Source organism: Oryctolagus cuniculus, chromosome 20 (genome assembly GCF_051225735.1).
Source record: "Oryctolagus cuniculus isolate XC-2025 breed Fujian yellow rabbit chromosome 20, ASM5122573v1, whole genome shotgun sequence".
Lineage (NCBI taxonomy): Eukaryota > Metazoa > Chordata > Mammalia > Lagomorpha > Leporidae > Oryctolagus > Oryctolagus cuniculus.
Genome location: NC_142886.1, coordinates 26,173,771 through 26,201,367, shown reverse-complemented (window position 1 = coordinate 26,201,367; position 27,597 = coordinate 26,173,771). Strand labels below are relative to the sequence as shown.

The 27,597-nt window shown below is 50.0% G+C and overlaps 2 protein-coding genes and 1 pseudogene across 23 annotated transcripts in view; 2 read left to right on the top strand and 1 right to left on the bottom strand.

The window, feature by feature from the left end:
- The window catches only part of TTLL5 (tubulin tyrosine ligase like 5), a 278,203-nt gene extending 264,531 nt beyond the window's left edge, over positions 1-13,672 (bottom strand). For 14 of the 18 annotated variants that reach the window (XM_008272017.5, XM_008272023.5, XM_008272018.5 and 11 more), the window contains exons 1-3: positions 13,432-13,570; positions 12,018-12,186; positions 2,620-2,726 (exon numbers count right to left, since the gene is read on the bottom strand). In XM_008272017.5, the coding sequence (XP_008270239.2) occupies positions 2,620-2,726; positions 12,018-12,091 (181 nt within the window). In that variant the 5' untranslated portion in view covers positions 12,092-12,186; positions 13,432-13,570. Of the gene's footprint in view, positions 1-2,619; positions 2,727-12,017; positions 12,187-13,431 lie in introns of all 18 variants that reach the window. The other 4 variants (XM_070065290.2, XM_089322397.1, XM_017349414.4 and 1 more) reach the window with 3 other exon arrangements.
- On the top strand, positions 8,942-9,294 carry LOC108178617 (elongin-C pseudogene; annotated as a pseudogene).
- ERG28 (ergosterol biosynthesis 28 homolog) lies at positions 13,632-27,159 on the top strand. Of its 5 annotated transcripts, none has more exons than XM_008272027.4 (5): positions 13,632-14,047; positions 16,883-17,044; positions 22,869-22,959; positions 26,245-26,363; positions 26,462-27,159. In XM_008272027.4, exons 2-5 carry the CDS (start codon positions 16,912-16,914, stop codon positions 26,539-26,541), a joined length of 423 nt encoding a protein of 140 aa, XP_008270249.1. In that variant the 5' UTR covers positions 13,632-14,047; positions 16,883-16,911; the 3' UTR covers positions 26,542-27,159. The 5 variants fall into 5 exon arrangements, with proteins under 5 accessions (XP_008270249.1, XP_002719683.1, XP_051681964.1 ...); XM_002719637.5 differs by having other exon boundaries at positions 13,632-14,131; positions 16,887-17,044; XM_051826004.2 differs by having other exon boundaries at positions 13,632-14,153.
- Positions 27,160-27,597: the final 438 nt, after the last annotated feature.

Here is a 27,597-nt window from a genome sequence, read left to right as displayed (position 1 = left end):
CTCTCTCACCACTTCCACTCAATATTATATGGAAGTTCTAGCCAGCTTAACTGGTTAAGAAAAAAGAAGCAGCAGGCATCAAGGTTGAAAAGGAAAAAGTGAAATTATCTAAATTACCTCTATTTGCAGATGATATGAACTTAGTGTAGACAATCCTAAGAAATTTATACACACAAAACATTCATTACAGCTAAGAACAAGTTCCGTTAAGGTCTGAGGATATGAAGTCAACACGTAACACTCAACTGTGTTTCTATGCACCGGCAATGAATAACGTGAACATGAGATTGAGGAAACAATTCTATTTACAACATCATCAAATAGAATTAAACATTTAGGAATAAATTTAACCAAAGAGGTATAAGACTTGTTTTAAAACACTGAATACTATAAAAATCACTAAAAGAAACTGAAGATTTAAATAACTGGAAAGACATCTCACATTCATGGACTGGTGGATTTAACACATATAAGATGGCCATACCTGCAAAAGCAATTTTTAAATTCAGTACACTCCATCAACATTCCAATGTCATTTTTGCAGTAATGGAAAAGCTGATCTCAAAATTCACGTCAAACTGCAAGGGACCCTAAGTAGCCAAATCAATCTTAAAAATGGACAACACTGGATAATTTACACTTCCTAATTTAGATACTTACTATATGAAGATAGAATAAGCAAAACAGTATGATACTGGCATAGGATAAACATGCATATCAATGGAATATTAAGCATCTAGAAATAAAGTCATATATTTATAGTGAATTGATGTTTCACAGTAGTATCAAGACCATTCAATGGTGAAAGAATAAGTTCTGGGGCCAGCACTGTGACATAGTAGGTTAAGCCCCGGCCTGCAGTGCCGGCATCCCATGTGGGCGCTGGTTCGAGTCCTGGATGCTCCACTTCCGATCCAGCTCTCTGCTGTGGCCTGGGAAAGCAACAGAAGATGGCCCAAGTCCTTGGGCCCCTGCACCCACATGGGAGGCCCAGAGGAAACTCCTGTCTCGTAGCTACAGATCAGCTGAGCTCTGGCTATTGCAGCCATTTAAGAAGTGAACCAGCAGATGGAAGACCTCACTCTCTCTTTCTACCTCTCTCTGTAACTCTGTCTTTCAAATAAATAAAATAAATCTTAAAAAAAAAATAAGTTAAAAAAAAAGAATAAGTTCTTCAACTAATCATGTTGGCACAGCTGGATATACACATGCAAAAGAACACAGGTGGATCACTGCCTGAAACCTACCTTTACACTCTATGAAAAATGAATTCAAATTGTGTCAATGACTATTTAGCTCTAAACATAAGATCTAATCTATAAAACTCTTAGAAATAAAAATAGGGATCATGACCTTGGATTAGGCAACAGTTTCTTAGATATGACACCAAGAGCATAAGCAACAAAAGAAAAAAAATTAGCTAAATCAGACATCATTAAATCAAAGCCTTTTGTTCATGAAAGAATATTACAAAGAGAGTAAAAAGATTATCTACAGACTAGGAAAAAATACTGGCACATCGTATATCCAATAAGGGTCTAATATCCAGAATATTTAAAGAACCTGACAGCTCAAAAACAAAAAAGACAAATAACCCAATCCAGGAAATGGACAAAGGCCTTGAATAGACAGTTCTCTCAGGAAGATACACAAATACCCAAGAGGCATGAGGAAAGATGCCCGGTGTCAGCAGTCAGCAGGGAAATGCTAATGAAAACCACAGTGAGCTTCCATTTCACACTCACCTCTGTGGCTATCATCTAAAAGCTGGGAAGTAACGAATGCGGGTGAGCATGTGGAGAAAATGGAACTCACACACACTGCTGATGGAAATGTAAAATGACAGAGCCACTGTGGAAAACCGCTGGACAGCTCCTTACCAAGTTAAACAAGGAAGTAGCAGATGGACTGGCAGGTTCATTCCTGGTTAATACCCAAAAGAACTGAAAACAGGTATTCAAGAGAAACTCGTCCACAAGCATTCACAGCAACACTGCTCACAATGGCCAGAGGGGGAAACAACACAAAAGTCTATCCACGGATGAAGAGGTAAACAAAATACAGGCCACTCATTCAGTGGGACATTAGTCAGTCAGAAAAAGGAGCGAACGCTGACACACGTCCCGACACAGATGAACCCTGAAAATACGATGCTACAGGGAAGAAGCCAGACACAGAAGGCCACACATCACCTGATTCCACTTATACGAAATACTCAGAATAGGAAGACCATAGTAAGTAGCTTAGGGGCGCCAGGCACTGGCAGCATGGGGGGATGGGAGTGACTGCTTAGTGGGGACAGGTTTCACTTTTGGGATGATTAAAATGTTCCAGAACTAGACAGTGGTGATGGCTGCACAATCGTGAATAAACGAACTGCCAAAGAATTGTACATTATAAAATGGTTAGGATAGTAAAACGTGTCATGTGTATGGTACAACTTTTAAAAAATACAAATATAAATACATACAATTCTGAAAAAATGTCAGTTAAAACAATGGAACAGGTTCTTCTCGTGGCCAAGGCCCTTCCCCCTATCTGTATGTCACATCCGTTTCTTCAAGACGAGGTTGTGGGCCCATGCCCAGCTCTGCCTTCCGTGGGAGAGGGTCCACCCACCTCCAATAATTCGAATGTTGTTGTCCTTTGTCAGAATAGCCTCAGCGTGGAAAACCAGAACTGGGATCCTCCTGCAGCCTCCAGTCCACATGACACACGGGTGATCCCTACAACCGCAACAGAAGTCTTCGTTAGCTGGCAGCTCAGAATCTGAACTACCTGCTGAGGCACACGACCGCACACTGCTGCTGAACAGCCTTCCCCTGCCTTCTGGAACGCGAACCCCAGATGTCCAGGACAAGTCCCTCGTCTCCCACCCGAAGCCCTGCACCCCTGTTTCAGGGCTGGGCCGTGACTGGTTTCAGCCTGTCGGGACATCCCATCACTCACTCAGGGAGGAGACGAGCTCTAAGGCCCTCTGGGAAAGCAGTGTTCCCTTCCCCTTCTGTACCAGCTAAAGGATGGCCTTTCTTCTTCTTTATTCATTTCCATCTACTTGAAAGGTAAAGGGACAGAGAGGTCGGGGTGGGGGGTGGTAGAGAAAATCTCCCATCCACTGGTTCACTCCCTAAATGCTCAGCCAGTGTGAGGCCAGGCTGAAGCCAGGAGCCAGAAACTGCATCCAGGTCTCCCACAGGCTGGCAGGGACTCAGGACTCAGTACTTGAGCATCATCTGCTGCCTCCCAGGTACACGTCACTGAAGCTGGATCAGAAGCGGAGGTGCCAGGACTCAAACTGCCGCTCCAGTCCGGGACACGAGCATCCCAAGCAGCAGCTTAACGCTCTGTGCCACGAGACCACGTCCCTCTCTTCCTCTTGATGGTGTAGGCTGAGAAAAAGAATTCTGGAACTGTAATGGTCATTTTTATGACCTTGAGAGGAGAGCTCGGAGCTGTCAGAAAAGGAGGAAGTCAGAGGGAGCCTGACTGAAAGACAGAGAGAATGAAATTCTGGGTGATACTCGAGAGTCAGGGTGGCGCTGTGATGTAGCGAGCTAGGCCTTCGCCTATGGCACCGGCATCTCATATGGGCGCTAGTTCAAGTCCCAGCTCCTCCACTTTCAATCCAGCTCTCTGCTTCTAGCCTGGGAAAAGTAGTGGAAGATGGTCCAAGTGCTTGAGCCCCTACACCCATGTGAGAGATGCAGAGGAAGCTCCTGGCCCAGACTGTGGATCGAGGCAGCTCCCGCCATTATAGTCATTTGGGGAGTGAAACAGCAGATGGAAGACCTCTCTCCCTCTCTCTGCCTCTGCCTCTGTAACTCCGCCTTTCAAATACATAAATAAATCTTAAAAACAAAAAACAAAAAAAAAAAAAACAAAACTGGAGAGTAGCAGAATCAAGCCTTGCCTGATTATGAGTTAATAAATTCCCTTTATTATTTAAGACAATTTTTGCTAAGTTTTAATCCCTTGCACACATAAAGAATCCTAACTGATATATTCAGAATGATTTACACATTTCTTTTCTTTTCTTTTTTTTTTTTTTTTCTTTTTGGACAGGCAGAGTTAGACAGTGAGAGAGAGAGAGAGAGAGAGAGAAAGGTCTTCCTTTTTCCGTTGGTTCACCCCCCAAATGGCCACTATGGCTGGCACGCTACACCAATCCAAAGCCGGGAGCCAGGTGCTTCTCCTGGTCTCCCATGGGGTGCAGGGCCCAAGCACTTGGACCATCCTGCACTGCACTCCCGGGCCACAGCAGAGAGCTGGCCTGGAAGAGGGGCAACCAGGACAGAATCCGGCGCCCCAACCGGGACTAGAACCCAGGGTGCCGGCACCACAGGCAGAGGATTAGCCTTGTGAACTGCTGCGCTGGCTTGACTGATTTATACATTTCTTCTGCAAGTGATAGCCCCTTTTCAAGCGAATCTACAGTCTGGGCTAAGATCCCTAAACTGATACAAATATCCCAACTGAAGTCACATATTTTAAAGAAAGTCTATGCTAAATGGATTAATATAATGGTACTTCAAAAGGTTATATAGGGGCTGGCGCTGTGTCACAGTGGGTAAAGCCACCACCTGTAGTGCCGGCATCCCATGTGGGCACCGGCTCAAGTCTCAGCTGCTCCACTTCCAATCCAGCTCTCTGCTATGGCCTGGGAAAGCAGTAGAAGATGGCCCAAGTCCTTGGGCCCCTGCACGGGAGTGGGAGACCTGGAAGAAGCTCCTGGCTCCCGGCTTTGGATCAGTGCAGCTCCAGCTGTCGCGGCCAACTGGGGAGTGGAAGACCCCTCTCCCTCTCTCTGCCTCTCTTTCTCTGTGTAACTCTGACTTTCAAGTAAAATAAATCTTTAAAAAAAAAGTTGTATAAAACAGAATTAAAAGATAAATTTTGGTGCAAAAATATTTTGAAATACATGCATAGTTTTTTCTTAGTATGCTTTATCCATGAACTTTTTTGAAGATCCCTCATACAGTTTCCTCCAGTGTAAAACCACAGGACAGAAAGAGACCTCTGACTTCATCCTCTTTCTCTGCCGTCAGGAAATCTGTTTAGGCGCAGGCCTGGTGGACCCACATCCCACATCAGAGTGCCTGGCTGCCCCTGGCTGCCCTGCTTCCAGCTGTCTGCTCGTGCACATTGAGAGCTGGTGAAGATGACTCAAGTACTCGAGGAGAGACCTAGAGTTCCACAGCTCCATGTTCTTGGCTTGGCCGGGCCCAGCCCTGGCTGTCGCCAGCATTTGGGGAGTGAACTAGTAGATGGGCAGATATCTCTCTTTCTCTCTCTCTCACTGCCTTTCAAATAAAATAGAGAAATCTGTTCAATTAATCTCTGACAAATTGTTACTTACTCACAGATTAGAAAAATCTTCAATCTCCTTAGGGCAGAGAAGTAGGAAAAGAAAGTTAAATAAGCCGAGTCCCTACTACAAGCTAGGAATTAAGCTAATGGCTCTCTCGTGTTGTTTTATTTAATCTCTTTGCCCACAGCATGAGCTCAAGAAGTCTCAGAGAGGCTAAATAAGCTGCCCGAGGCCACACAGCTGGTTAAGGAAGGGGACAGGGCCTCTGCCCTTTCCACCCTTGGCCTCCCTCACCACTTTTCAGTCAAGTTCTGAACATCCTGAACTCAACTCTTTGGGAACTTAAGCTAATCAATTCCTTAAATGGAATAAGAGCATTTGGCCAAGATTCGCTCCACTCTTAAAAACTCACATGACCACTCCCCTTAACAAGGGCCAGACTACAAATCCTAGAGCCAAGCCAGACCCTCCCAATCCAAGTTTTAAAAGATCCACCCTCTAAACACAGATGCTGCCTGGCTGCCAGGCCACCAGGCTTGGAAGGGAGGCAGCCTGCAGACCCGGGGTGAGCTGCCCACAGCTTTTTAGTGAAGACAGCAAAGAACGCCATACCTGGTTCATTTCCCATTTTCAAGAAATGGAATGTGCATGTGTATTGTTCTTGTCCTTTCGCTTAGGTGCTGGTGTTTACAGGGTACATTTTTTCACAAGAAGGATTTGTGTGTGTGTGGCTTTCTTGCTTTTAAATTTTAAACACCTGTAAAATGTGGGCAGGGGGCCATCTGATTCCTATGTTCTCTTCCAACTTTAATTTTTCCACTATATTTCTAGTCAGCAGAGAGAGGAAAAAACAGGCAGTCTACACTCCAAAATCTTGGGCAGAAACTCTGGAAACTACCCAGAGTTCCCTGTCATCTAGCACTGGCTACAAACTGGCATTGCTGAGCCTCAGTATTTGCAAACAAGAGGTCACTGCTACAAGCTACAAATGCAGGGCAAGAGTTAGGCATGCAACACTCAGCTGAGGACAGTCAAGGCCCTAACCATGCTCTCTGTGCAAAGCCAAACCCCCGACAAGGAAACATTTACAACCCATGGAAAGGTAAAAGAGGGAGCAAAGTTTCGCTTCAGTAAAGTCAACTTAAAACACTTCATGCTAAATTATCATTAAAAACATGTTCCCACCAGGTGGTGCTAAAGAGAAAAAGCTCAAAATGTTAGGGAAACTGACAGTGGGGACTTTCAATTTCCATTCCCATCAGAAGTTAGTTGATAAGAAGCTCCACTCTGTGAAAGACTCAGGAATTAAATGATTAGTTATTGAAGCAGAACAATGTTACGGTTCACTTTATTGAAAACTGAAGAACACTTTGGTTTTTAAGGAGTAGTTTCATGAGGATCTACATTATTCTCTCCTGAGACCCAAATGACAAAAGGCGAAAAGACAGAGAGGTAAGGGGTAGGTGTTGGGCCTAGCAATTTAAGACTCCAGGTGGGACAGGCGCACCCGTATTGGGATGGAGCGCAGGACGAGTCTCCGCGCTGCTTCCCATTCCAGCCTCCTGCTGATGTGTACCCAGACTGGGAGCAGGTGAAGGCTCAGTGGCTGAGTCCCTGCCACCCATGTGAGCTCCCAGGTCTGGGCTCCTGGCTTTGGCCTGGTCCAGCCCCAGCATTTGTGAGCTCTCTTTGTCTCTCAAATAAATAAATATTTCCAGGGCCAGCACAGTGCGTACTAGGTTAATCCTCCACCTGCAGCGCCAGCATCCCATATGGGCACCGGTTTTAGTCCCAGCTGCTCCTCTTCCGATCCAGCTCTCTGCTGTGGCCTGGAAAAGCAGTAGAAGATGGCCTGAGTCCTTGGACCCCTGCACCCCCATGGGAGACCCGGAGGAAGCTCCTGGCTCCTGGCTTCGGATTGGCTCAGCTCCGACCATTGCAGCCATTTGGGGAGTGAAGTAGTGGATGGAAGACCTTTCTCCTGTCTGTTCCTCTCTCTGTAATTCTACCTTTCAAATAAATAAATAAAATCTATTTAAAATCTAAATAAAATAAGTATTTCCAAGTGAGAGACCTGGATGGAATTCCTGGCCCCTGGATTCAGCCTGGCCTAACTCTGGCTGTTGTGGGCATTTGGAGAGTAAACCACCAGATGGAAGATATCACTCTTTCTTCCACTGTCACTGTGCCTTTCAAGTAAATGAAAAGTAAACTTAAAAAAAAAAAAAAAGGAGAGGTAAAACAGTCTGCATTCCCATTTCCATGGATTCTTCATACCACAGCCCCTGAGAGAAATGCCTTCTGCACTTGCCCACCCTCCAGGGCCCACCGCAAGCCTCACCACCCCCATGGAGCCCTCCCTGCTCCTCCAACGCACGGGCAAGCCTCCTTCCCCGAGCTCTGATATCACGCACGACATAACTGTTTGCTGGTGACGTTTTTAACTGATACAAAGCCCACTTTTATGACAGAAAATAAAGCTATTATTTTTTCAGTGACCAAAGAAACCTTGCATTCAGTTCTTACATGAAAGTGTCCATATCTATATATAAACTTGTATTTGGATTCTCAAAGAAAAATACAGAAAAATAGCCTCTTTGCATTTACTACTTGAAATGGCACCAGAAACAGGGCTGCCTGGATGGTTTCCAGCCCTGGAGTTCAAGACTGCAAAGTCTTAATATTTGAAGACAGCTGAGGGACATAAGCACATCCAACAGATCTGAGGATATACGTCTTGGGAACAAGGCAACATCTCTAGATGACTTAAGGCTTTGAAGCTTTCAAAATTTTTCAAGTGTAACTCTGCTGCTGCTCCTGGTGCGACCCCAGTTTAAGCCTCCTGCATAAAACAAACATCTGACTGACAAGACAGACAGAAGCTGATAGACCAGGATTAAAACCCAACAGTAGGAGTTTGGAAGGACCTAGGTCAAAGATCTATTAATTCACACAGGATGGGCTCGGGGTGAATCACACCTTGATTGTCACCAACATCTCTCAGAGATCTGGCAATTCTCAATTATGAGGCTACTACCCACAGTATTATCTGTGCCTCTGACTCTATCTGAAATTCCAGGTGTTTTTTTATACCATCTTACGGTCACTGCAAATACCTCAAAGTATCATCTGCACTGATCACTAAGTTACAGTAGCTGGCAAACTCAGTCCAGATTACACGTGATCACGGTCAGTCTATACAGCAAGTGAGATGAGACCGGACAACAACTGGACAATCCGAGAAGTGGCATCTCTGTGGCTTCCCAGTACTCGCCATCTGGATTGCTGATCCAAGACCTGTGCCCACAGTATAATGATTAAGCAAAAATAGTCTTCATGCTCTTGTCTTTAGAAAATGAAATTTCATTTTCTCAGACTTTAAATGAATGATTTTGCTATTTAAAGTATTAACAAAATGCACATATTATTTAATAACTGCATTTCAATGTAATTGGTACTTTTTGTAACAATATGTATTTAATTTTAAGCACTTAAAATTAGCAATCTGGGACAGGGGTAGGCCACTGGGGGTTGGGGAGCAGCCCTGAGTAGGGGCTGTGGCGGTTCGCAGGGACCTGGCTGCAGGGGTTGCAGGGTTGTTGAGAAACTATTAAACTTTCTGTGGAAGCAAAGTAGAATTTCATAAAAACATAATGGACGGAGAGGAGAAAACCTACAGTGGCTGTGAAGGCCCTCATGCCGTGTGCGTCAAGCTGATATTGTCAGAAAGAATTCATTGTAAAAAGAGGACATACACTAACATCAGGAACAATTAAAGCCATGTTGAGTGGCCCAGGTCAGTTTGCTGAAAATGAAACCAATGAGGTCTATTGTAGAGAGATCCCTTCACATGTGCTATCAAAAGTATGCATGCATTTTACCTACAAGGTTCGCTACACTAACAGCTCCACCAAGATTCCCGAATTCCAACTGCACCTGAAATCTCACTGGAACTGCTGATGGCTGCAAACTTCCTATATCGTTAACTAAAATCAATTATAATAAACTGTTCATTTTTCCAGTATCTAATACCAGTAGTTCAGTTAGTAATTTTTTCATGCTGCCTGTAGACAACTGAACTACAAAGTTCATTGCAAAGCAGATTATCTTCTGTTCTTTTGCATAGAAATCAGAATTGAAATTTGTTTGCTACATCAACAAATTAAGGACATTTTCACAAACAGAAATAGACAGATATGCCAATTCAAAATAAGCAATTTAGGGGGGGCAGTTAAGTTACTGCTTGGGACACCCACATCCCATACTGGGTTCAAGTCCCAACTTTGCTTCTGCTATCAAACAACCTGAAAGGCAGCAGGTGACAGCCCAAGTACTGTGTCCTTGTCACCCACATGGGAGACCCCGATGGAGTTCCCGGCTCACCGCTTTGGGCTGACCCACAGTCCTTGCTATTTCAGACATTTGGGAAGTAAATCAGCAGATGAAAGATCTGATCTCTATCTCTCTGCCTCTCCCTTTCAAATAAATAAGCAAAATTTTTAAATAATCTTTCCAATAAGGAATCCATGGCATAAAAGGGTTAAGAACCTCTGATCTAACGTAGGCTAAAGTGGAAAGCCTTCATTTATCCATTCAGTCCATAAGCCAAGCAAGTGTTCACTGCGTCCCTGCTCTGACACTAGGTCAAACCATCTGCATCGCCAACACTGGGTTCGTCTTGACCTGCCCAAATGCTAACTGCATAGTTCAGTCTAAAACTTGGTGGGCCCAGCCTCTTAAGCCCACATATGAGAAGCAGTAACACAGTGAAAGAACAATCTTAAAATGGAAAAACTGACACCTACAGAAGTTAAAAACTTTGCAAAATGGGCAAGAGGCAGTGCACTGAAAACAAAAAGTCACAAGGCAAAGGAACCAGAGGGAATTGCCCATTTAATTATCCCGAACAAGAACGACCCAAATACACTGTCAAATTTCCATTATTCTCTAAGACCTAAAAGTGATGAGAAATCTTCCCTCAAAGCTTTATGAATGCTTCAATATTTTTTCCAATTACATTAATGTAACTTTCCACCTTAATCAGTCTGCCATGAATTCACTGCTAAGCCAGTAACAATACTGCCTTCTACTTGCATGACTTCGTAATTTACAGGGTACTTTCACACATTATTCTTTGGATCTCAATCACACCACTACACAACAGCCTGCCAGACATCAGCCCTGTCTGTCAGGTCACACAGCACACAAAATCCAAAAGAACTCCCGGAGAACTAAAGATGAGTCTGAACTTTAAACCGGACTCTCTTCTGTGTCAAGCAGTAATATTAAAGGAGGTGAAATAGGAAAATGCTCCAAAATCTGGGAACGCTAAGTCTGAGCCTCAATCCACTGCTTACTCTCTATGGGTCTCTAAGACAGGATCCTGATATTTCTGAGGTGAGCTTAATAAAGTGGAAACGATAACTTCTTCAGATTAAATGAGAGGAGGAGGAAGCAGTCTGGTCTTCAGATTCAGTGAGGCCCAGGTGAGTTAAAGGCCTTGCCATGGTCTTCAGCAGTGGCGCTGATCACTGTCTCTCATTTCTCGTACGAGGGTCCAGCAATCAAACAACTCGACTCCTTCCTCAAAGTACTCAGGGAAGCAACGTGGCTTGAGGCACACAGCATAGGCTATAGAATTCTTTTTTTTTTTTTTGGCGGGGGGGGGGGGGGGACAGGCAGAATTAGACAGTGAGAGAGAGAGAGACAGAGAGAAAGGTCTTCCTTCCATTGGTTCACCCCCAAATGGCTGCTATGGCTGACAATCCAAAGCCAGGAGCCAGGTGCTTCCTCCTGGTCTCCCATGAGGGTGCAGGGACCAAGCACTTGGGCCATCCTCCACTGCCTTCCTGGGCCACAGCAGAGAGCTGGACTGGAAGAGGAACAACTGCGACAGAATCCAGCGCCCCAACTAAGACTAGAACCTGGTGTGCCGGTGCCGCAGGCAGAGGATTAACCAAGTGAGCCGCGGTGCTGGCCTAGGCTATAGGATTCTAATGCCCTGCCCAGAGACGCCCTGACAACTTACCTGCCCTCTCCACATGACCACCACTCTATCGTTATAAAGGCATTTGAGAAAATTAGCACAACATAACCAATGCCACAGTTCGGTGACCTACTTTTCTTCAATATCTAAAAAGTGTGACATCTTCAATGTTAAGAGCTCTGATCAAGAGTCCACCAAGAGCTGCCATCTGCATTTCACAACATCTATCTAGAGCTGATGTTCACTTATGAGAAATACAGCCTTGGTGCCCATATGGGAGCAGGTTCATGTGCTGGTTGCTCCTCTTCTGATCCAGCTCTCTGCTCACGGCCTGAGAAAGCAGTAGAAGGCAGCTCAAGTGCTTGGGCCCTTGCACCCACATGGGAGACCTGGAAGAAGCTCCTGGCTCCAGGCTTCAGATCAGCCTACTCTGGCCATTGCAGCCATTTAGGAGTGAACCATCGGATGGAAGACCTCTCTCTCTATCTCTCCCTCTCTCTGTAACTCTGCCTTTCAAATAACCAAATCTTAAAAAAAGAAAGAAACACAGCCTTATTATCCCATTTCTAACAGCCACTGGGAATGGACTAAAAAGGTCTGGGATAGAAGCTCAAACCAGAGTCAGACAATACCAAAGGATACCGGATAAAAGAGGATCTGAGTAAAAGAAAACTAACTCCCATTCTAAAGGCCAGAGGTCAGAGGCAGGCCCGCGGTACTTACTCCTGGCTGATCACCTCCTCATCCTCCGAGGACGATGCTGTTTCCTCCAGGTCCCGGGCCATCACGACGGGCATCTCCTTTGGGGTTTGTCATGCAGTCAGCAGACAGGGGCCTCAGAGACCTTTCCTTGCAGACTCACTGGATCAGACGATTTGGGTGGCACAGATTCCTGCAGAGAAGTGGATCGCTCTGACACACAGTGCAGCTGTGCAGTTATCAGTTACCGCTGATGATCTTCCAAACAACGAAAAGAAACCCATTCCTAAGCAGTACCCGAGCTCTAGCTTACCTTCATGGTGCCTCACACACGGCTCAAAAATCGGAAATGTTTTTCAGATATACTCTCTGGACTCTTATGTATTTGAAAAGCTCTTATTAAGTTTGAGTTTCTCATTTGTCTTTCATGTACTAAATCTAACCTTAGGGAGGTGGCTGATTCCTTGCTATGACCTCAATTAAACTTGGCCTGGGTTAAAAATAAGAACTCAAGGTTTAAGATCTTTGCAAATATTTATTCAGACTCAATGACAAGCACACACGGGAGATGGCATCATGTTTCAGTTAAGACAAATTCCACATCAGAGCCAAAAGATTAAAATGTTCTCCTGAATCAATAACGGGGGGGGGGGGGGGGGGCACTGCCCTTCCAAACACTCTTAAAAATCATTCTTAAAAATCATTCTCTCTTACTGAAAATCACAAACTTGGATCTGAATCTCAAAGGCACATTACAATTACAGAATTTCCAACGCGGCAGTTCTAACTTGAAAATATATTTTTCCTTAGGGGGAAATACATTATGTCCGATATACCTGACAGGGAAGGGAATGCAAACTGTAAAATGAAAATGTGCGGATGACCGCAATCCCACTGCTCAGAGGTAGGCAACTGATGTCAATCTTTCCAAACTCTATTTTTCTGTGCATTCATGTATATAAGATTGCAAATAAAACCAACACACACACACACACACACACACACGAGCCCGCTAATGACCCCTGCAGATCTTCGGGGTAACGGGCAATCCCTAACAGCCTCGGTGGCTCCTCTGCGGGAGATGCCCAGTGGAATCTCTCCATCTTTCCCAAATGCTGGGAAGTCCCGTAAGTTACACCGAGCGAACCTCCAAGCGAGGAGGGGATGCCCACCTTCCCCGAGCTGCCTGCAGACTGGGAGCCCTCGCTCCCCGGGGATCCGGCCCTCGGCCCCACCCCCAGCGCACCCCGATCCCGAGCGGGTCGGCGGTGCGCTCCCCGGGAAGGACGGGGCGACCCCGCCGCCACCCTCCAGCCCAGCGCGCCCGGAAGCCAACAGCGGCTCCCGGGCTCTGAGGGGGAAGTGCAGCCGACCGCGGCGGCCAGGGCCGGGAGCGCACCTCCCTCCGGCAGGGAAGCGCGCCGGCGCCGGCGTTTACCTGTCTCATCTTCCCATGGCTCCGGCGCGCAAGTGGGGACCACGCTCTGCGCCTACCTCCCTCCTCCTTTCCCAGCCGGGCTCTCCGCGGCTGCCGACGGCTGCTTCCCCCGTTACTACAACAACCAACAAGCAACCGCCCGCTCGGAGCCACTGCGCAGGCGCCCGCCACCCGGCGCGGACCACGCTGGGCTGCGGCGCGGACGGATGCCGTCACCGCCCCGCGACGCGGGAGCAGAGCCGCGTGCTCGGCACAGAGCACTCTTGACTTTCTCTTTCCCGCTCAGTTCCCCCCACTCCTCCGCCCCTTAAACGATGACTCCAAACCTGGAGTTCCGCCACTATCAACAGGAGGGTTTGCTGCGTGAGCGGTGCCCCAGGGGGAGAGGCTTAGGCAGCGGCAACCGCTGATTGGCAGTAGAGGGGTTCACTCCCTATCTCCTGCTCGAGCAAAGCCGGCTCCGCCAATCAGAGCGAGGACTGACAGGAACGATCCAATCGTAGAGCCAGGCTGGGGACGGGGGCGGGGACGAGTGGCTCAGGTGGAATCCGGGCTGGAGCTGTCTTGGGGAAGCTGGTTTGCTGCTGCTGCGGCTGTGCCCGGGTCCGGCTGCCAGGTAAGGCGACGGTGGGAGAGAAGAGGGTGCAGGTGACCGTGTGACATCTGATTGGGAGGATCCGAAGAATCCGGAAAAACGGAGGTGGGACAGAAGGAAGACGCTAGTAGGCTTTCTTTTGTGGGGGAGAGGGTTCGGGAGCCGACGACGAGGGGGAACCCGGAAGATGGGGAGGGCGTGGTGGGTTCGGGGAACGAAGGGTGGGTGAGGGCATGAGCAGCCACTGAGAGCTGGTACTGTGCGAGGAGCCTTCACCGTCACCCTGAAGGTAGATGTTTGTAACCCCATTCAGCAGAGGAGGAAACTGAGTCACACAGCACCGAATGGTCGGGGCAGGATAGGAACGCCCCTGGCTGGGCTCCTGCTATCCTGGACGAGGTCGGGGGAAATTTTGGAATAGCAGCTGTATGAGGGAAATTCAAAAGGTTCATGAAAAATGAAATTAGAAGATTAATTTGGAGCAAAAATTTTTGATACTATGTTGATTTTTTAGGTTTATTTTCATTTTCTTTCAAAGGCAGACAGACAGATCTTTCATCCACTGGGTCTCTACCCCGAATGCACACAGTAGCCCAGAGGCTGGACCAAGCTGAAGCCAGGAGCCAGATCTTAATCAGAGTCTCCCACGTGGGTGGCAGGGACCCAAGTTCTAGGGCCAACTGCTGCCTCCCAGGGTGAGCGTTAGCAGGAAGCTGAGCTGGGAAGCAGAGCCTGGGCTCCAACCCAAGCCCTCCGGTGTAGGATGCAGGCACCTTACCCACTGCACCAAATGCCTGCCCTGATGCAAATATTTTTAAGCGAATCCTTTAACTCTGGTCCCACCCTCGTTTGTAAAATGGAAATACTAAATGGTATAACACATGTTGGGTGCATGGCACAAAGCCCAGTAAGGCAAGGTTCCTGCAGCCCTCACCAAGAGTGCTGCTTCCTTCTCTTAAAGTCACAGCAGGTTATTTATTTTTATCTTTTGGATTGTTCTTTTAGTTTATGGAATATGTGTGCCTAAGGAACAGGGTAGAAAAAAAGTAAGGGTGTAAATAGTGCTCTCACACCGTACGTTCCACTGCAAATCTGTACTCCATAGGTTTAGGAGGATCTGTCATCAAGAACCAGGCAGGCACCTGTGAGCCCCTGGCTTTGGAGAGCATTGACATGAAAAAGTAAAGAGAGGGGCCGGCGCTATGGCGCAGTGGGTTAACACCCTGGCCTGACACGCCCGCATCCCATAAAGGCTCCGGTTCTAGTCCCAGCTGCTCCTCTTCCAACCAGCTCTCTGCTATGGCCTGGGAAAGCAGTGGAAGGTGGCCAAGTCCTTGGGCCCCTGCACCCGCATGGGAGACCCAGAGGAAGCTCCTGGCCCCACCTTCAGATCAGCGCAGCTCCGGCTGTTGTGGCCATCTGGGGAGTCAACCATTGGATGGAAGACCTCTCTTTTGCTGCCTCTCCTCTCTCCGTGTAACTCTTTCAAATAAATAAATAAATCTTAAAAAAAAAAAAAAAAAAGTAAAGAGAGAGGAAGACTGATTGTAACCAAGAGAAAGGAATTCTGATATACGGTAGTATTTGAAGAAATTGCTTAAAGATAAGTATTGTTCCACTTATTGCAGATTATACAAATGTACTCCAAAAAGTTCATGGAAAATGGAATTAAAAGATAAATTTTGGGTTATTTTGGTGCAAGACATTTTTGAAATCCATGCTTAGCTTTATCATAATATACATTTTCATAACTTTTTGAAGAGCCCCATACTGTTCACTGACTGTTATCAGTGTAACCAAGCATTGCAGCCAATTTCTGTAAGCCTTACACCAAAATCCATTGTATTACTTTTTTTTTTTTTTTAATTTGAAAGGCAGAGTTACAGAGAGGCAGAGACAGAGAGAGAGAGGTATTGTATCCACTGGTTCACTCCCCAGATGGCTGCAACAAGCCAGAGCTATGCTGATCCAAAGCCAGGAGCCAGGAGCTTCTTCCAGGTCTCCCACGTGGGTGCAGGGGTCAAGGACATGGACATCTTCTACTGCTTTCCCAGGCCATAGCAGTGAGCTGGAGCAGAAGTGGATCAACCGGGCCTTGAACCAGCGTCCATATGGGATGCCGGCACTGCAGGCAGAGGGCTCACCTGCTACGCTACAGCACCGGCCCCTGTGTTACTTTATAGTAATACATATACAGGTCTTTACTTCTGTTGCCTTTCTTCACATTTTTCTCTCTGGGTTTGTCCCTTCCACCCACGGTCGTTGTCACCCTCAGTAAAGGTCAGCACACTGGCTTCAGGTGAATATTAAAGGCAATATGCCAACCTGGGAAGTAAGAATAATGTGTAAAAAAAAAACCGAGCGGGGTGGACGTCGGGGCGCAGATTAAGCTGTCATCTGGGACACCCCTGTCACATATCTGTGTGCCTAGGATTGAGTCCTACTTCCACTTCTGGTCTGACTTCCTGCAAATGTGAGCCCTGGGAGGCAACAGCCTCCCAGGCAAGTACTTGCTTGGGCTCGTGCCGCCCACAAGGGAGACCTGGATGGAGTTCCTGGTACCTGCCTTCTACCTGGCCCAGCTCCAGCCTGTTTGGGCTTATGGGGAGTGAACTAAGGGATGAAAGATAGCTTGCTCTTGCTCTATCACTCTGCCTTTCAAATAAGTAAAAATAAATTAATTAGACTTCAACCAAAAAAAGAAACAAAACTGGTGCATGAGCCTGGAGGATCTAGAGAGGAGCTCACGCAGTGATTGCCCAAGTTTAGTGCAGCTCTCGTGAACGGGCCGCAGGTAGCCACAGAGCAGAGATGGACTGACCTTGGCTTCTCGTGTCCCATGTCCTTGTTCCCAAGGCAGACGCCCTCTCGGGTCCGAGGGCAACATGAGCCGATTCCTGAACGTGCTGCGGAGCTGGCTGGTCATGGTGTCCATCATAGCCATGGGGAACACGCTGCAGAGCTTCCGGGACCACACGTTCCTCTATGAAAAGCTCTACACCGGCAAGCCGAACCTCGGTAAGAACCAGAGAGCCATGTCCTTCCTAGGAGCGGCCCTCGTGTGGTTCCCCATGCAGGCTTTAACCAGCACAGCCCCAAGGCACTCTGTACACCGGAACAGCCCCCAGGCACTCTGCACCTCAGTACAGCCACATGCACTCTGTACACCGGCACAGTCCCCATGTACACTGTATAGCAGCACAGCCCCCGTGCACTCTGTACCCCGGCACAGCCCCCATGCACTCTTACGCCAGCACAGCCCCCATGCACTCTGTACACCGGCACAGCCCCCGTGCACACTGTACCCCGGCACAGCCCCCGTGCACTCTGTACGCCGGCACAGCCCCCGTGCACTCTGTACGCCGGCACAGCCCCCGTGCACACTGTATAGCAGCACAGCCCCCATGAACTCTGTACGCCGGCACAGCCCCCATGCACTCTTACGCCAGCACAACCCCTGTGCACTCTGTACCCCGGCACAGCCCCCGTGCACTCTGTACGCCGGCACAGCCACATGCACTCTTACACCAGCACAGCCCCCATGCACACTGTACCCCGGCACAGCCCCCATGCACACTGTACCCCGGCACAGCCCCCGTGTACTCTGTACGCCGGCACAGCCCCCATGCACTCTTACGCCAGCACAGCCCCCATGCACTCTGTACGCCAGCACAGCCCCCGTGCACACTGTACCCCGGCACAGCCCCCGTGCACTCTGTATGCCAGCATAGCCCCCAGCAGGCTATACACTGTCACAGCCCCCATGTACTCTGTACACCGGCACAGCCCCATGTACTCTGTACACCAGCACAGTCCCCATGCACTCTGTACACCGGCACAGCCCCCGTGCACTCTGTACACCGGCTCAGCCCCCATGCACACTGTACACCGGCTCAGCCACATGCACTCTGTACACCGGCACAGCCACATGCCCTCTGTACACCGGCACAGCCCCCATGCACTCTGTACATTAGCACAGCCCCCGTGCACTCTGTACACCGGCTCAGCCCCCATGCACACTGTACACCGGCTCAGCCACATGCACTCTGTACACCGGCACAGCCACATGCCCTCTGTACACCGGCACAGCCCCCATGCACTCTGTACATTAGCACAGCCCCCGTGCACTCTCTACACAAGCACAGCCCCCATGCACTGTGTACCCCAGCACAGCCCCATGCAGGCTGTACTTCACACAACCTAGAGCACTCAAAGCACAGATACCTGTTTCATTCTCCATAATGTTAGGTACTTGACACAGTTCGTGGAAAGCCATGTTACAGAAACACTATGCATGGATTTCACCTAATTTCACCTTTTTTGCACCTAAATATATGTGTCTTTTAAGTCTAATTTTCCGTGTGTGTTTTAAAGAACCCTCACATTTACTGAACCTGGGGGAAGCTCAGGAACCCAGGCTCTGAGAATGTTCAGGGGATTGTTTGCTGCCTGATCTAGGCTTTGGCAGCCGCTGGAATGATCAGCTTCGTCAAGGACACATGACCCCTTTCCACTAGCTTCTCTGAATACCTGTTGACTCATTTCACAGTGCCCTGCGCAGGCAGTGCACACAGAAAGCATCATACAGGTAGGTGAGAGAATGGAGTTATTGGTGACTGGCCACATGTCCCACTGAAAAGCTTTTCTTCAGCACTCAGGTCACGGCACATGGGTACCTCCCAGGTGACCTGGAGAGACGTCACGGCACGTGGGTACCTCCCAGGTGACCCGGAGAGAGACGTCACAGCACATGGGTACCTCCCAGGTGACCCGGAGAGAGACGTCACGGCACGTGGGTACCTCCCAGGTGACCCGGAGAGAGACGTCACGGCACGTGGGTACCTCCCAGGTGACCCGGAGAGAGACGTCACGGCACGTGGGTACCTCCCAGGTGACCCGGAGAGAGACGTCATGACACGTGCATGGGTACCTCCCAGGTGACCCGGAGAGAGACGTCACGGCACGTGGGTACCTCCCAGGTGACCCGGAGAGAGACGTCACGGCACGTGGGTACCTCCCAGGTGACCCGGAGAGAGACGTCACGGCACGTGGGTACCTCCCAGGTGACCCGGAGAGAGACGTCACGGCACGTGGGTACCTCCCAGGTGACCCGGAGAGAGACGTCACGGCACGTGGGTACCTCCCAGGTGACCCGGAGAGAGACGTCACGGCACGTGGGTACCTCCCAGGTGACCCGGAGAGAGACGTCACGGCACGTGGGTACCTCCCAGGTGACCCGGAGAGTGACGTCACGGCACGTGGGTACCTCCCAGGTGACCCGGAGAGTGACGTCACGGCACGTGGGTACCTCCCAGGTGACCCGGAGAGAGACGTCACAGCACATGGGTACCTCCCAGGTGACCCGGAGAGAGACGTCACAGCACATGGGTACCTCCCAGGTGACCTGGAGACGTCACGGCACATGGGTACCTCCCAGGGGACCTGGAGAGAGACGTCATGGCACATGGGTACCTCCCAGGTGACCTGGAGAGAGACTAACCAGAGTCCTCCCCAAACCGTGACATCGTCCCTAAGAAGACAGTCCACATCCCTCCAAGCTGGTCCCCCAGAAAGAAACCGCATTTCCCAGTGGCCTTTGCTGCCTCCCTGAGCCTGTCTGCTGGCGGTGTTTTTGCGTTCTCACTTGTACTCCACAGCACTGGTGGGTGCAGTAGTTTGAGCCGTGGCACTGTTTCATAGCAGCCGACAAGTGTGTGACATTTATAGCTAACCCAGATCCGGGCATTGACCTAGCTCAGATTTTTTTTTTTTTTTTTTTTTTTTTGACAGGCAGAGTGGACAGCAGTGAGAGAGAGAGACAGAGAGAAAGGTCTTCCTTTGCCGTTGGTTCACCCTCCAATGGCCGCTGTGGCCGGCGCACCGCGCTGATCCGATGGCAGGAGCCAGGAGCCAGGTGCTTTTCCTGGTCTCCCATGGGGTGCAGGGCTCAAGCACCTGGGCCATCCTCCACTGCACTCCCTGGCCACAGCAGAGGGCTGGCCTGGAAGAGGGGCAACCGGGACAGAATCCGGCACCCCGACCAGGACTAGAACCCAGTGTGCCAGCGCCGCTAGGTGGAGGATTAGCCTAGTGAGCCGCGGCGCCGGCCTACCTAGCTCAGATTTCTATAACATCTAAGCATGAAATGAAATGAAATAGGCTGAGGCTCCTCTTGAGCAAAGTTCATTCACAATAGGCGTAAGAGGCCTGGAAGAGCAAGCAGGACAACTCCGTGTTCTCATCCCCAAACGCTGCCCTCCCCTGGCTGCAGAACCCCGTGTAGACTCAGGCTGTTTGCAGGTTGGCTGGTCCAGCCCCTCGCATTTAGTGTGCGACAGAGAAGCCCGGGGGTCATGTGACGTGCTGAAGTGCGTGTCGATGAGCAGAACTCTGTGTGTGTGTGTGTGTGTGTGTGTGAGAGAGAGAGAGAGAGAGAGAGAGAGAGAGACTGCCCCCTCCCTTTCATCTGGGGGTTGTCACAGGGCCCTGCTGATTGATGCTCGCGGTGCTCTGGAGTGTCCCATAGAATTCATGGTTAGGGCAGATGAAGTGCCCCACGCCAGTGTCACTAACCAGAGAAACTTCCTTCCTCTTCTCATCAGAGGAGCTATCACGCTGGGGTATGAAAGTCGCAGCCATCCAGGGCTAGTGCTAGGTGTTTGCTTGGCATGTGGAATTTTTTCCCACCACCATCGGAAGGTCTGAGTGCTGTGAAGTTGGTGGAGTGTCTGGTGTTCCCGAGGCTGGAAAGCCCTTCAAGCCCACATAAACACGCGTAGCCCTTCCAGGTGTCAGTCACATCCCTGGACGTTTCTCTTGCTCGGCAGAGAAACCAGCAAAGGAGGCATCTTTGCTTTTTTTTTTTTTTTTTTTTTTTTTTTTTTTTTTTTTTTTTTTTGACAGGCAGAGTGGACAGTGAGAGAGAGAGACAGAGAGAAAGGTCTTCCTTTGCCGTTGGTTCACCCTCCAATGGCCGCCGCGGCCGGCGCGCTGCGGCCGGCGCACCGCGCTGATCCAATGGCAGGAGCCAGGAGCCAGGTGCTTTTCCTGGTCTCCCATGGGGTGCAGGGCCCAAGCACCTGGGCCATCCTCCACTGCACTCCCTGGCCACAGCAGAGGGCTGGCCTGGAAGAGGGGCAACCGGGACAGAATCCGGCGCCCCGACCGGGACTAGAACCCGGTGTGCCGGCGCCGCTAGGCGGAGGATTAGCCTAGTGAGCCGCGGCGCCGGCCTGCTTTTACCATTTTTACGTCCCCAAGTCACTGGATGCCTCAGGCCAATGTCTGTGTACTTACACACAGTCCTAGCCAAAAGGCCAAGAAGGTACGCAGTGGCTGCGCTTTGAATCACCCAGTCAGGAAGTTTCTAGAAAATAACTGTATGGGGCTGGTGCTGTGGCGAATGGGGTAAAGCCACTGCCTGTAGCACCAGCATCCTGTGTGGGCACTGATTCAAGTCCCAGCTGCTCCATTTTCAATCCAGCTCCCTGCTGATGCACCTAGAAAAGCCGCAGAAGACGGCACAAGTCCTTGGGCTCTTGCACCCACTTGGGAAACCTGGATAAAGCTCCTGGCTCCTGGCTTCAGCCTGGCCCAGCCCTGACCATTGCAGCCACTGGGGAGTGAACCAGCGAATGGAAAATGTCTGTTCTCTCTCTCTCTCGCTCTCTCGCTCTCTCGCTCTCTCGCTCTCTCTTTCTTTCTGCCTCTCCTTCTCAATAACTCTTTCAAATAAATCAATCTTTAAAAAAGAAAATAAGAAAATACATATATGCCCAAATGTATGATGTGATTGGTCTGGCACCCAGGCTGTGGTAATGTTATAAAACTCTCTCAGTTGATTCAAGAAGCAGCATTATAGTAGACTATGACCCATACTTTTAGGATAAGATATTTTACACAGAGGCATCAGAATGAAGCCACCGGCCGGCGCCGCAGCTCACTAGGCTAATCTTCCGCCTTGCGGCGCCGGCACACCGGGTTCTAGTCCCGGTCAGGGCACCGGATTCTGTCCCGGTTGCCCCTCTTCCAGGCCAGCTCTCTGCTGTGGCCAGGGAGTGCAGTGGAGGATGGCCCAAGTGCTTGGGCCCTGCACCCCATGGGGGACCAGGATAAGTACCTGGCTCCTGCCATCAGATCAGCACGGTGCGCTGGCCGCCCACAGCGGCCATTGGAGGGTGAACCAACGGCAAAAGGAAGACCTTTCTCTCTGTCTCTCTCTCTCACTGTCCACTCTGCCTGTCAAAAAATAAAAAAAAAGAATGAAGCCACCAAAAGCTGCCAGCAAACACCAAGGACACAGGGCTCTGTCCCACTGCCAAGTACATGGGAAACCTGTTTAGTTTGGGCTTCGCTCAGACCCCGTAAATCTGGATGCAGGAAGAGACCCATGAACTTAGGTATCTTAAAGACTTCATGCCGGATCTAGGTTGGTGCTGGTATCTCTAAGTTCTGTCCTGCATCAGCCTTGAAAGTCCGCCAGCCTGCTAGTCTTGTACTGAGAGACCAATCTTGGCAGCGTCCCCCTGTGCCTCTCCTGACGCAGACTTTCTGGGTTGCTTGGGAGCCAAAGGCATGAACTGCTGTACCCAGGACTGGCTTGCCTAAGTGGTCCCTTTGTTGGCTTCACACTTGGAATTCCTCTGAAAGGCACCTGAGCAGTGCTCATGCCCGGCGTTCCTTCCATTCCTTCCACCCAGTTCTCGAGTGGGGCACTAGAGCCTGTGCAGGGAGGTCAGGGTCAGCTCCCTGGCTGCCGTGAGTGACTGGCGCCGTGGGAGGAGTCTGGAAAGACCGCCGACCACCTCCCTTCTCAACATTCATGCTTGCTTTTGCCCCGCAGTGAACGGCCTGCAAGCTCGGACCTTTGGCATCTGGACGCTGCTGTCCTCGGTGATTCGCTGCCTCTGTGCCATCGACATCCACAACAAGACGTATGTAAGGGAAGGAGCTCTGGCATCCTTTTGTTGGAAATCAGCTGCTAGGCACAGCCATTGCCCCCTACTGTTAAGTAGGACCAGTTCATTCACTGCTTAATACATTTGTCTGGAATGCAGATAAGAAAAGGCCAAACTTGCCTTTTTGAGGCCATCCAAGCCTCAAAAACATGATAGGCCAACAGCTCTCATTTAGCCTGGAAACTCTTTGGAACTGACCCAGCACAGCGGCAGTGGCAGTATCCAGTGGCCTGCATCATATCCCTGTGCTTCTTTACCAAGGAGGGTGGTATGTGTGCTCTTTAGGGTAGCCGCCCACACATACCTTTCTCACGTTCCTCCTTAAGAAGCAGGAATGAACGGAAATCACCATCCCGAAGAAGAGGAGCTCACGGTAAACTGTTGTATGCCTAGGCACAATCAGCTGCTTGAGGGTGAAAGAGAAGCTGGGACCCCTGTGGTCCACCTCTCCCAGGTCTCAGACCAGCGTGGAACAGTGGCCTGTGGTCACAGATAACCGGTCTACAGAATGCTGTAACTGATTCTGGCCACTGGGTGGGGCTCGAGCTTTCTTCCAGGCCGCAGTCAGCGCAGTCTCTGCGGAAATAGTTCGCTCAGGTCACTGGGTGAGGCTGTCAGAAGGCCAGCTTCATAATGAAAGGCTTTTCTGCCTTATCCAGGCTCTTGGATCTGGGGAGGGAGGGGCCGTGATAGTTACTGAGCTCCTTTTATGCCGGGACCCTGATTAAGTGCCTCCCAGTATCCCTGCGGAGGAGTGATTCTCCTTCCTGATTTCGCAGATCTAAATGTTGAAGCCTCTTAAAGCTGGCCTTTGGTTGGGACGCCCACGTCCCTCGTCCCACATCCCACAGTAGCGTCCCTGGGTTCAGCTCTGGGCTCTGGCTCCTGCCTCCAGCTTCCTCCTGAAGTAGACACCAGCAGGGAGTGGCAATGGCTCAAGTAGTTGTGTTCCTGCCATTGAGGCAGGAGACTGGATTGGGTTGCCTGACATTTGGGGGTGGGGGTCCTTGTGTGTGTGCGCGCTCTCTCTCTCTCTCTTTCTCTCTCTCTTTGCCTATCTGTGTCTTTCTGTCTCTCAAATAAGTATATATTTTTTAAATAGAAAAGTCTATTTTTAAAAAACAAATATTAGAAACCCAATTAATTTAAGCTTAGGAGAACTGACTCCAGTGGGATTTGCAGCAAGACTATTAGCCCTCTGATTTCTCCAACTTTAAAGTTTTTTTTGTTTTTTTTTTTTAACTTGGAACTGTAGTTTGCTTGTCCTAGATTGACACGTATTTTTGGAAGCAGTATGGTTTAGTGGAACAGCCTGGGGCCGGGGGTGAAAACAAAAAGAGGATTCTGCTCTCAGTGCTCAGCCCCGGCTGCCCAGCAGCGGTCTGTGCTGGCCTCTGCACTTGGTCTCGCACAGAAAATGGGAATGCACATCTCTTCTACCTCTCAGGGTGACAGAGGGAGCGAGGACTGGGTGATCATTTTTTAAAGTTACTTATTTACTTAGAAAGGAAGAGACAGAGATCTCCCACCTGCGGGTTCACTCCCCAAATGCTCACAACAACCAGGGCTGGGCCAGACAGAAGCCAGAAGCCAGTAGCCATAGCCAGGAACTTAATGCAGGTCTCCCTGTGGGTGGCAGGGACCAAGTAGTTGATCTATCACCTGCTGCCTCCCGCGGTACATGTTAGCGGAAAGCTGGAATGGAGAGCAGCGCCAGGACTCAAACCCAGGAACTCGAGGATGGAATGTGGGCATCCCAAGGGCAGCTTAGCCACTGCACCATACGCCCACCCCATAATCATTTCAAAGACCTTGACCGTGATACAGAACTGCTGACAGGTACAAGGGATCCATTTTCTATTTCCTGGACTTTGAGAGTGAGTGAAGACAACTCAGACTTACCCTTATTTCTGTTAGCCATTCATGCATCCCCTTGCCAGCACAGGACAGGTGCAAACGCTGACTTCCTGTGTCTAACCCGTCCCAGCCCAGGACTTTGATCCATTAATTTCTGATGTGCACTCTGATCCTGTCCCCTCCCTAACTGGAAAATCAAAACCAACACACATGCAGACATAGTTAGTAAATGTATAAAACCATGCTGCAAAATGATATAAATGAAGTGGACTTCTGAGGAGGGTAGAGGGAGGACAGGATCAGGTGGGGTGAGGATATACAGGATGCATGGCCTGTTAGCTGTAGATTTCCTTTCCTAGAAAAAAGTGTCTTGACCAACATGTCAGCATGTTAAGATTTGGTTATATCGGTGTTTACTTGAGTCATCTATAATTTTTCATGTGTTTGAAGTATTTCCTACCTTTCTAAAATTTCATTGTTGGGGCCGGCATTGTGGCATAGCAGATAAAGCCACTGTCTACAATGCTGGCATCCCATTTGGACCCTGGTTCATGTCCCGGCTGTCCCACTTCCAATCCAAGTTGCTGCTAATGGCCTGGGAAAGCAGCGTAAGATGACCTAGTCCTTGGCCCCTGTACGCACATGGGAGATCCAGAAGAAGCTCCTGACTCCTGGCTTTGGATCGGCCCAGCTCTGGCCATTGCAGCCATCTGGAGAGTGAACCAGCCTATGGAAGATCTCTTTCTCTCTGTCTCTCCCTTTCTCTTTCTAGCTCAGACTTTCCAATAAAATAAATCAATCTTAAATAATACACCGTTTCATTGTTAAAGATGTAGGAATCCGTGCTGTCATCATCTCCACGTCACAGCCAGTGCTGAGGAGCAAACTCCCCGTGGGGCTGTCACTGAGTCCTCCCCAGCCACTTTTCCTGGCAGACACAAAATACCCAGCTGGTATTGCGGGAGCTTCTGGAAGCCCCAGCCGTGTCCTTGCTGCTTCGTCCCCATTCATGCCACTCATCTTGTGGCATCCATCATGCAGACATGAACCGGCACCTGGGCAGGGACCAGCCAGGCAGTCTGGAGCGGTAGAACTGTAGCATTGTGCGAGTCTGCCTGCGACTGCCGTAAGCCAGGCTCTTGCTTGCCTACAGCTGAGTCTGCCCCCTGCACAACTTGAAGATCTGCAGTGGGCGCCAGGACCCTTCTCTCCACTTAGCAGTCAGCCGTCCTTTAGCCCTAGATGAGAATCAGCTGATAGATCAAATAGCCGGGTCTCTCCCAGTGACACGTGGCCATTTTCCTAAGCCACCACCATGCTCTGGGAAGCTCAGGACTGACCGATGCTTCCCCCCCGCCCCGTGCCATGCCAAACTCAGGGTGACTTCCTGTCTGCCTCCTGCAGGCTCTACCACATCACACTGTGGACCTTCTTCCTCGCCCTGGGCCACTTCCTGTCTGAATTGTTCGTGTTTGGAACCGCGGCCCCCACGATCGGCGTCCTGGCACCCCTGATGGTGGCAAGTGAGCATCCAGCCCTGGGGCCGGCACGGAGCGCGCGGACGAGGGATGGATGAACGGTGCCCTGTTGACACCAGCCACTGTGCTTTTCTCTGTTTCAGGTTTCTCAATCCTGGGGATGCTCGTTGGACTCCGGTACCTGGAAGTGGAGCCGGTGTCCAGACAGAAGAAGAGAAACTGAAGCCAGCGGTGCCACCTCCAGGACTTCACTGCCTTCCGCTCTGTCCTGTCCATCGCCACTCTTTCACTTCTTTTCGGCTCCTTCATCTCTGGCCTCTTCAGCTTCCGTTGCACACTTTGGAAATTTTCACAGCAGGCATACAGAAAAGTATATGACACGTACGTGAGGTTAAACACTAATTTTAGAGTGGATACCCTAACTCCATCTGAGCCAAGAAGTCGCCAGCACCTCTGAAGCCCTCTGCGCGTCCTTCCCCCTGCAGCCCCGCCAGGCTCCCTGCTCCGCCGCTTCGCCTTTGGTTTTCATCCCTTGTCTTGTGTGGTGGGAACACATGAACTGCGAAGCCTAAAGCTGCTGCCTGCCCAGAGCAGCTGTGACCAAGGGCTGCCTCGAGGGGCGACCGTGCAGGTCAGCCTCCTCTCTGCTGCTGGACGCGTGACTCTGAGCCACTCGAGGGACGGGCAGCTCTTCCGAGAAGGGCTCCCCTGTGCGTGAGAGCAGGACCCTGGCTCTCCTTAGAGCCACAAGCGCATGAGAGCTGGAAGAGCCTGTCCATTTTTAGACCTTCTGGTCAGCTGTATTTGTGTAACAACTTTTATAATAAATAGAGGAACCCTCTGCTCCGATCAGTCCTTGTCCTTTGACCTCCCCCTAAAGCAGGAGCCCCCTGCCCTCGGAGCCCTAGGGTGGGAGCAGCACAACTTTGTGCCTAATTGTGTGCCCCACCATGAGTGGGCCGCTCAGCTCCCAGTAAACGCGGTAGCCTTCAGCTGCTTACTGTCCTTACTCATTTCTCCCGTTGTTGCTGTTCGTCTGTTTCTAAGAGACAGACGGAGCTTCTATCCTCTGGTTCATTCCCCTCTACCCCCACTCCTTGCCCACAGTGGCTGGGACTGGGCTGAGGCCAGAACTGGGAGCAAGAACTCAGCCAGGTCACAGCCATGAACCGTCACTGTTGCCCCGCAGAGTCTGCGCAGGTCAGGAGCCAGCGCGGGGCATGAAACCCAGGTCCTCCCCCGAGATGCAGGCGTCTTCATTGACCTCGGAACTGCCAGG

Coding starts and splice junctions, on each gene's coding strand:
- ERG28 (XM_008272027.4), top strand. CDS start 16,912: ATGAGCCGATTCCTGAACGTGCTGCGGAGCTGGCTGGTCATGGTGTCC. Junction 17,045..22,868: donor CACCGGCAAGCCGAACCTCG/GTAAGAACCAGA, acceptor TTTGCCCCGCAG/TGAACGGCCTGCAAGCTCGG. Junction 26,364..26,461: donor GGCACCCCTGATGGTGGCAA/GTGAGCATCCAG, acceptor TCTCTGTTTCAG/GTTTCTCAATCCTGGGGATG.